General features: G+C 45.1%; 2 protein-coding genes and 1 non-coding gene across 3 annotated transcripts; all 3 read left to right on the top strand.

Moving 5' to 3' along the window:
- The first annotated feature begins 2902 nt into the window (after nt 1–2902).
- Trnas-cga lies at nt 2903–2976 on the top strand. Its single transcript has one exon. It is a non-coding gene; the product is annotated as a tRNA-Ser (tRNA).
- Nucleotides 2977–8601: 5625 nt separating this feature from the next.
- Nucleotides 8602–9153, top strand: LOC107046823. The gene has a single exon (XM_015269542.1). It carries the CDS (start codon nt 8602–8604, stop codon nt 9151–9153), a length of 552 nt encoding a protein of 183 aa, XP_015125028.1.
- A 470-nt stretch (nt 9154–9623) lies between these two features.
- On the top strand, nt 9624–9971 carry LOC107046822. Its single transcript, XM_015269541.1, has one exon. The coding sequence runs from the start codon at nt 9624–9626 to the stop codon at nt 9969–9971; it is 348 nt and encodes a 115-aa protein (XP_015125027.1).
- Nucleotides 9972–10088: the final 117 nt, after the last annotated feature.

Raw genomic sequence — 10088 nt, 5'->3', positions numbered from 1 at the left:
ATCGACTTTAGGTGGGGGGCGCCAAAGTAGTTCCCATACTACTCACGAAATTTTCAGGAAGCTCTACTATCTCTATGTCCATCATCCTCCTGAGGAAATTCTAGAATACAAGACATTCTCGAGCACTTCGAGTGGACCACTCAGGTATCCCCTCGTCTACCTCTAGACTCTCAGGGATCCCCTCATCCACCCCGAGATCCCCAGAAACTTCTCTCCAGTCTAAAAAATGTAGAAAAATTAATGGAAATCCGGGACTGAATCAGCGCGTCCTTTATAATTTCTCATTTATGTACCATAAAATAATTTCGTTGTTTTCACACAACGAAATAATCTCTTCTTTCGAACATACCAGCCTAACATCACCAGCAACACACCTTAAAGATATTTCTTCTTCTTCTTCTTCTTCTTCTTCTTCGTGCAAACATTCTCATGAGTATTCTCCTTGCAGATAACATGCAGCATTTTTGAGAAATACATATTTCTTTCAATTCAGAAAATAGAGCATCGACAAAAGACTCATTGTATTTGACTGGTACAATGTGCACTTAATTAGAATATGTATGATAGTACGAATATTGTTTCTTCAACTGAAGGAAAATCATAAGGACATTTAATCTCCACCAAAATATAAGACTCTTGAGCTTGCATCACAATGCCATCAGCAGAATAACCGTACCAAGGATTACGTTCAGAAATGATTAGACTACAACAGTGTACATCACAATCTTTAAGCTTTGTGTACAATTCTCTTGCTCTCGGTTCCATCTTCAATCCATGATATACTTATTCGAAAATTCACGTGGCCAAAAGTATGTTTTCTTTAGCCCACTCATTTTTGGAATTCGTGTAAAGGGGATAGCATCTACCACCAGTAATACGAAACTGTCGATCTTTCTTCCAAAGCACTTGATTAAAGCGAATTTATTCAGCAGCATTAAGTGCATCAGTTATGTAAATGTTGGTACGGAATTCAGTCATACAAAATTCTCTTACTTAAACCAAGACTTGTGTCAGTGCAATCATAGCGGGGCATTTATGAGCATTTCCTAGGATCACTCTGAGTTGAACACAGAGTATTGAATTAAACGCTGAACACAGAGTATTGTCGGTGAGCAGAGTGACAGATTCAGGTACATGGTATATGATAGGTCCTACTGGGGTACGAGACTTATGCTCAGCAGAGTCCCGAGGTGTTGAGATCATTCCTAATAAGGACCAGAATATGGTATTAGCAAGAAGAACATGAAAATAAATGTAATCATTGGGGAAAAAATACGTACTGAATGCAGTATAGCAGCACAGACTATGTGTTTACAAGTAGGCCCTAACCCTCCTTTACAGGTGCATACGGTGCATGTCGGAGATCAATGCAGAATTTCTTGTAGGATGGAGATTAATAGTACCAGTGATCTCATGTAGTTTTTCACTGATCCCACTGGTTTTTAAGCACAAAGCAAATAGCTGGATAGCACGAACAGTTTTTGTTGACGCACCGCACAAGACCAAATTCCCTGAATTGAGAATGTTTTGGCACTCTCGAATGTTTCTGAAGCTTATTGTACTCCCCCAGAAATCAAAAACCTTCTCGTACGTTAATGTCAACATCATAATCCGTGACTATCGCAAAAATACACATGGGAGAAATAAAAGAGTCGGAGAACATGCGGTGCCGAGCTCCAATTCGAAGTGCGTAAACCGTCAGCCCTCCTTGTTGCTTGGGGAGGACAGCGCCGCCATCAGTAATCAGCGAGCCCAGTATGAGAAAATTCAAAACATAATCGACGTCTCTATCGTAACTGCTGTGAACATCATTCATCCATTAACCGTTCATTACATTATCAAGTGCGATGTAGTGTCTAAATCCCATCCGTCAATATATTTATGTATTATTTGGACGTATTAATGACTGGTGGAATGATTATAAGGGTCAAACGTTCTGATTGATCAACCAGTTCCATTACCAGCCTCCAATGAGTTTTGATTACAGAGGGAAGACTTTCTCCTGCTGAGAAACGTTAACAACATAAGATTTTTTTTTACAAACAGACATCGACAGAAACCGTTTTATCAGCGTAGGAAATCAGCTATTAATGAGCTTCAAATTATCCATCCTTGAAAATGTAATTCAGTTAATTTATTATTTATTTTTACAGCCAAATTGCGAAAAATCGAGCATAAACACATTTTTTAAAAAAACCAAAACTGCATTGACCGGTACATTTTTGTGAGCATGAAAAATGAGCTTCTAATGAACTTTGAACCTTTCACTCTTGAAGAATAAATTTTGTTCATTTTCAAGTCATTTTCCTCTAAATGCGTAGGACAAAGCACGCACACAATCCTTTATTTGCAAAAATAGCATTAATAAAAGAATCAACCAAATGATATAAAATAAGCTCTCAATAAGCTTCAAATTATCCACTCTTCAAAAGGTAAATCTCTCAATTTTTTAACTATTTTCTAGCCAATGCGCGCAAAAGGTGCCATAAACACCTTAAAAAAAACTGCATTAGCCGATTTATTTTTGTGAGCATGAAAAATTAGCTGCTAATGAGCTTTAAATCATTCAATGTTGGAACTAGTTTTTTTTTTAACTTTTGAAGTACTCTCCTGCTAAAAAAAGTTGACATAAGATTTTTTTCTAAAAAAAGACATTAACAGCAAACGTTTTATCAGCGTAAAAAATGACCTCTGAATGAGCTCTAAATTGCTCAATGTTGGAATTTGTTGAGGCATCACCCTCATGTCGCGGTGGGTTAGCCTCTACGCTAGTGGAAAAACCTAAGGCAGAAGCGTAACATGCCTGATCAGAATTTCGGATCGAACTTGATCAGTTTCTGATCGAGATCTGAACAGAATTTCCACTCGGGTATGAGTCAATTTGAGAGTGTAATTCGTTAGTGTCCTGGTAGCTCAGATGGTAAGAGCACCCGACGCGACATTGGGAGGTCCCGGGTTCGATTCCCGGCTAGGATGTTACTAATTCTTTCTCTCAAAAAATTAAATTTAATTAATGTCTAATGATGGAAGGCGAAGAAACCCTAGTGGAAAAACATAAGGCAGAGGCGTAACATGCCTGATCAGAATTTCGGATCGGACTTGATCAGTTTCGGATCGAGACCTGAACAGAATTTCCACCCGGGTAGTGGCAGGACCTTCTGGGCGCGAACCTGAATTACCGGCCGCGCCCAATCTAATTTGCATATGGGTCACCTGTCGCGACACTTGACACATCTCCTTCTTCGTGAATCGCATGGCGACAAGTAAACATCGCGTACTTTGTCTCCGCGATTATAATCTTTAATTATTGTGAACATCTCATAAGTGAAAATTCTCTAATGTGTCTAAACTCAATTATCTACTGACAGTGCTTATTTTATTGTAAATATTTATCGACTTTCTTGTGTTTCTATCGAGAAAACTACAGTTTTATTGTGACTCTACCCACGCGCAGAGTGTCAGTCATTATTTCAGTGAACTTCTCCATCCCTTTCCCGAATCCAACTCTCCATCCGTTTTTTTGTCTAACTCTCGCCGAAACATTTGATCCTTCGAGCCGGATATTCGGAAAAAGTGAACATGTTGTTTTTTGGTGGAAATCTAGTACGCGTGGTATTGATGAAAAGCACGGGAAACTGTGTCGCTCCTCCCCCGTGTGACGTAGTCGTACAGTGGTGCTCATCTCATACTTTTGACTTTCTTGCGCGCCACTGGGTTTTTGAATTCGAGCAGTGACACTCATCCTGGGGCTCCAATTCACCTCTCCGCAGTCTACCAGAAGCAGATTTTTTTTATTTTCTCGCTGCTTGCTGAGGTTCTTCGCTCATCTCCGCTGCACTTGGCTCCTATTTGTACTGCTTATCTCCAATTTTTTTGCTATTTTCTGCTTGCTTTGTTACGCTTCTCAGCTTTGCATTTTCCTCTGCTTCTTCCTGGTTTTTATAATGGCGTTCGTAGGAAGATTGACAATTCAAGCCAGTAGGGCGAAATTCATAAGCACACTCAGAGCAGAGTCAGTAGCAGAGAGAGTTAAGGAGCTGTCGGTCACTGGGCTGCAGTCCAAGTTGAACATTTTGGAGATATATTAGGGTCAGTTCAAGGGGCAGCACGTGAAGCTGCTGTCTAGCAAGGACTGTGTGGAGATTCTCGAGTACGATTACGTCAAAACACAAGTTTATGACAAATGCTTAGAATGTTACTCCGCAGCAAGGACTAAATTTATCGGACTGATCAAGTCCCTGGACGATTCTGTAGATGTGTCAGAATCATTTCATCGTAGACCTGCTGCATCTGCTTCAACTCTTCAAGTGTCTCAAAGGCAACTGCCTAAGATCTCTCTGCCGACTTTCTCCGGAAATTTCTCTGAGTGGACTCCTTACAAGGATCTCTTCCACTCAATGGTGGTCGGCAACAATGCGCTCTCGACTGTAGAGAAACTCCATTATTTGCTCACTTCTCTTGCTGGTGAACCGAAGCAATTGGTGTCGACTCTGTCGGTGTCATAAGACTCATTTCTGCCAGCCTGGAAATGCTCACCGGTAGATATGATAATGAACGTCTCCTCATATCTACTCAGCTGGAGAAATTGTTCTGCGTTCCGAGGATCGTTAATCGATCGTCTAGAGAGTTCAATGCCTTTCTCAACTCCACTACCGAAGCCTTGAATGCCCTGAAGACGCTAGATCGGCTGGTGCAGCATTGGGACGATATCCTGGTACATGTTGTCTCGAGTCGGCTGGATTCCAAGACGAGAGAGGCGTGGAAAATTAAGATCGGCGCTACCACGACCTTCCCTTCATATGAGGAGTTGAAGGAGTTTATTCTGAGCAGGGCGAAAGCAATGGAGAGGATCGAGCTGCAAGCTTCCCAGGTGGTTACGTCGAGTTCTAACCAGCAGCCACCGAAATCTAAGCCAGTCAAAGTGTTGAACGTCTCAACTGGTGCTGGTGATTAGAAGTCGAGTGCTGAATCATGGGCAGACATGAGTGTTAATCCCTGCTCCATATGCTCCGACGATCACTTCATTGATTGATGCCCGAAGTTTAAGTTGTTGACTCTTGAAAAACGCAAGGAGTTCGTCGAGAGGAAGTACTTGTGCTTCAAGTGCCTCGGGAAGCATTCTCTTCGTGCCTGCTGAACGTCGAGGACGTGTGTTGTGTGTCATAACCACTCGATGATACATATCAGTCGTCCTTCAGGTGCTTCCCAGGTTGCATCTCAGACGTCTGCGAGTCAGCAATCATCTCAACCACGTGAAAATGCGATACAGTCCACTGTCTCAAGGGCTGACGAATCTCAGCAGTGACCATCTCAACCGATATCAGTGTCAATAGCGACGCCGCCAATTTTGGAGTGTTCGCAACGGCCGTCGCTGTCAAGTGATTCTCCCTCTGCAGCAATGACAGTTCATGAAGTGTCTTCTCAGCTGAGACCAAGTGTTCTTCTCCCAACAGCATTGGCTTCTCTCATTGGGGAGAATGGATCGTCGTGGGAAGTTAGGATGCTGCTTGATCCTGGATCTGAGTTGTCATTTGTGGCAAATAGTCTCATGGTGAAGCAAGGCTTGTCGACATCTCCAGCTTTGCTACCTGTCGTTGGCATCGGTGGAGCAAGGTCGTGTTCAAAGTATTGTTCTTAGTTCTGTCTGAAGTCGCGGTACTCAGACAAGCGAATTGACATTAAGGCCTATATTCTTGACCGTCTTACAACCTCGTTGCCATCGTTTTCAGTCTCTCAAACACAACCATGGGATCATCTCAAGGGACTGAAACTTGCTCATCCAGAGTATCTGACGCCCAGACCTATTGATCTTCTCATTGCGGCAGATTTCTTTGGATCAATCGTAGAATCGCAAATCATCAAGGGGCCTGTGGATTCCCCTATAGCCATGTATACTATCTTCGGTTGGGTGGTGCTCGGACTAACTTCGACGGTGATTCCTATGGTGACTAGCTCTAATCACGTATCAGACAGTAGCGAGGAACTTGACGATCTTCTCACCAAGTTCTGGCTGCAAGAGGAAGTTTCGAAAACCGAAGATAGTGTTCTGACTAAGGAAGAGGCAGAATGTGAGGAGTTTTTTCAGCGCAGTCATTCACGAGACAGCGTTATGTGATTCGGCTGCCTCTTATACGTTTTCCGACAGAGCTTGGCGACTCCTATGGTCGGGCTAAGGCGTGTCTCACTAGTCTGTTTCGGAGAATGGAGAAGGATTAGAAAACCTTTCAGCTGTACAGTGATTTTATCAATGAGTATGAAGAGCTGGGGCACATGGTGCGTGCTTCAGGCGTGTCTTATTCACGGAGCGCCAGGGGCTTGAGTCTAAACTGTTGCTCTGAGGGGATGACCTTGGCACATGAGGCTTCGTCTTCAGGAGGGTTGAGGTTCTCTGAGGGGAGGCAGTCGGCTCTTGACTCCATTACGGTGTTCTTCTCTAAGACAAACTCACTCTTCTACTCCTACATACTACTTTCCTCATCAAGGTGGTCTCCGGAAAAGTAGTGAAACGACGAAGCTGAGGGTGGTGTTCAACGGTTCCAGTAAGACCAGCACGGGGGTGTCACTCAATGGCATTCAACATACTGGAGCCAAATTGACTCAGGATATCACTGACCTTCTTCCCAAATCGAGACGTAATCGGTTCGTTTTCATGACGGACATGACGAAGATATTCCGCCAAATCAAGGTGCATCGTGAGGACTGGCCTCTTCAGCAGATTTTGTGGCGAGATTCTCCGGGCCAGATCAGCACCTACCAGCTCACCACAGTAACCTACGGGACTAAATCTGCTCCATTCATAGCCTGCAGCGTTCTCAATCAGCTGGTTGCGGCTGAGGGACGTCGTTTCCCTCCGGCCGTCTCTCCGTTGCCCAGTGGTAGATATGCGGATGACATCTGTGGTGGAGCTGAAAATGAGGTTGGTCTATTGGAAGTGTCTAAACAAGTGACAGGTCTCTGCTTAGCTGGTGGATTTCCTTTAGCTAAATGGCACAGTAATAGCCCGTCTCTACTTCGATCTCTAAATCTAGAAGGTGTCTTTCAGGATTATAAGTCGCTAGAGTATTCCACCACAAAGATTCTGGACTGAAGTGGGATCCTAACACAGACCAACTCAAGTTCTCTATCCGCCTTCCAGCCAACCTGAAGGTGACGAAGAGGAATATTCTCTCTGAGATAGCTCAGTTGTTCGACCCTCTCGGATTGCTATCTCCTGTAGTGGTCAAGACGAAGTCCCCTCTCCAGCGTCTGTGACTGAAGAAATTGGATTGGGATGACGAGCTGCCATACCAGATGGCTCGTAAGTGGGGATAATTTCGTGAGGAGCTACCTCTGGTCACGAACATCTCTATTCCTCGTTGGCTTGGAATAAAGAACGATTCTCTGGTGGAAGTATATGGGTTTTCGGATGCGTCTCAATCAGCAATGGCTGCGGTGGTGTATTTGAAGGTGACAAGCTCGCATGGTGTCAGCATCTCATCAGCAATTGCTAAAACAAAGGCAGCTTCCCTCAAACGACTCATCATCCGCGTCTTGAGATCAACGCCGTAGTCATTCTGGCAAAGCTCACAAGGTATGTGCGTGATCAACTCAACCTTGATATCGCTCCTGTATTCCTGTGGACCGACTCAGCTGTTACCCTGGCATGGATCAGCCCTCGTCCCTCTCGGTGGAAAGAATATGTGCATAACAGGGTAGTTAGTATACAGGAACAGGTGGAAGGAGCGAAGTGGAGGTACATCAGCGGTAAGGAGAATCCTGCTGATTGTGCATCTCGGAGCATCACAGGGATGCAGCTCAGTGCTCATAGATTGTAGTGGACGGGTCCAAAGTGGCTGCAGCTAGATTCTTTTCGGTGGCCAAAAGAGGACGCGAAACTGGATCCGTTAATGGCTAGTCTTCTCCGCCTCCTCAAAGTAGTCTACTCTCTGGGATCTCATCACCAGATACTCCTCTCTCTACAAGTTACTGCGGGTAACGGCGATTTGCTTGCGTATTGTCTCCAGAATGAGGAGGAAGTCTGGTGAATCTCTGGTGCATCCACTCAGTCCTGATGGTTTGGAGGCAACTCGGCTGTATTGGATTAAGGCAACTCAGGCCTTTTATCTACAGTCCGAGTATGACATTATCTCTGGTGGTCAGTAGCTTGGCAGATCTCAACCATTGACCAAACTCACGGCCTTCATTAACCATCAGGGTGTTCTCCGAGTGGGTGGGCGATTGAAGTTCTCTACCTTGCACCCAGAGAGTAAACATCAAGCGATTATCCGTAAAGAGTCCATGTTGACAGAGCTTCTCATTAGAGATTCTTATCAGCGAATAGTGCATGGTGGAACTCAACTCACGTTAGCGCATCTCGGTAGGTCTTACTGGGTAATTGGAGGACGAGTGCCAGCAAGATCTTTCATTCTTAAGTGTGTTGAGTGTGCGCGTCATCATGAGGTTCGTGCTCAGCAACTGATGGGACAGCTTCCAACAGTACGTCTCTCAGTGGTGCGTGCGTTCTCTAACACTGGTGTGGATTACGCTGGACCAGTGTCTATTAAGACGTGGAAGGGGCGTGGCTATAGAACCCACAAGGGTTAGTTAGTGATCTTCGTTTAGATGGCCATGTCTGCACTTCACCTGGAAGCTGTCACCGATTACTCGGCTGATGGGTTCATTGCTGCTTATCGCAGGTTCGTGAGTCATCGGGGTCATTGTGCGAATCTCTACAGTGACTGTAGCACCAATTTTATCGGTGCTGACAAGGAGCTGAGGAGATTACGCTCAGCTGGATCGAAGGAGATCCAGGAGATCTCAGCGGTATACCTCAAGGATGGCACTCGATGGTCGTTCAATCCACCAGGGGTACCGTATTTCGGAGGTAAATGGGAAGCAGCGGTCAAGTCGGTGAAGTACCTCTCTCGGACGGTTCGGGACACGGTTCTGACGTTCGAGGAGCTCTCTACGCTGCTTACTCAGATCGAAGCACTTCTCAACTCCAGACCTCTACAGGCTCTCTCCGAGGACCCTGACAACGTGCTGTGTCTTACCCCGGCACATTTTTTGATTGGAGAGGCTCTAATTACTCTGCCGGAACCTTCACTTGATGATCTGAACGTTGAGCGGCTCTCTAGATGGCAACTGATCCAGCAGAGGCTGCAGTACTTCTAGAAACAATGGTCGACCGGGTACCTGCAGCAGCTCCAGTCCATCTCCAAGTGGCATCATGCATCCAACGGTATTCGCATCGGCTTCCTGGTACTGCTCTTCGATGAAAGGTTCCCGCCTTCGAAGTGGCCTCTCGCTCGTGTCACAGCTCTACACCCTGGAAAGGATGGCCTCTCCAGAGTTGCGACAATCAAGACGGCGTCAACGATATTGACTAGGCCGATCTCCAAGCTGGTTCAAAAGGGTATCACAGGGGTGTTCAAAAGGGTATCACAGATCCCGTCCAAAAGCTCTCCAAAGAAGTTCATCAAGAAAAGGTACTGATCAAATTTAACGACACCACCAGGATAAACACGCAAGGTCGTTAGGAAGTATTACTTCCCTGGAAAGAGAACCATCCGCTCCTCCCAGACAATCGTTCCTTAGCAGAAAGGAGACTGGATACGACATGGACTCGATTGCAAGCAAAGGACATGGTGAGTGATTATGAAAAAGTATTTCATGAGTGGCTTGAGGAAGGAATCATCGAGAGGATGTCAGACGATAAGGTGAAAAATCCTGGACATTATCTTCCCCATCGACCAGTTATCAAGGAAAATAGCACTACAAGAACCAGGCCAGTGTTCGACGCTTCAGCGAGAGGAAAACCCGGATCTTCACTCAATGAATGTCTCCAGACAGGGCCAAACCTTATCGTGCTCATCCTGTCCCTGCTCATGCGCTTCAGAGAAAAATGGATTGGCGTCATCGCAGATATACGCAAGGCATTCCTGCAAATTAGTGTTGATCCTGAGGACAGAGACTCCCGGAGATTTTTGTAGAGGCCAACGTACAACCCAGACATAACAGAGCATTATCGTCATCTTCGAGTTGTCTTTGGAGTCTCCAGTAGCCCTTTCTTGCTAGGTGCCACGATTGATCTCCACATAAAGAGAGCG

The sequence above is a fragment of the Diachasma alloeum genome, unplaced genomic scaffold (genome assembly GCF_001412515.2).
Source record: "Diachasma alloeum isolate Michigan unplaced genomic scaffold, Dall2.0 Dall_scaffold_02014, whole genome shotgun sequence".
Classification (NCBI taxonomy): Eukaryota; Metazoa; Arthropoda; class Insecta; order Hymenoptera; family Braconidae; genus Diachasma; species Diachasma alloeum.
Note: the sequence above shows the minus strand (reverse complement) of the source record. Positions and strands in the feature narration are given on the sequence as shown.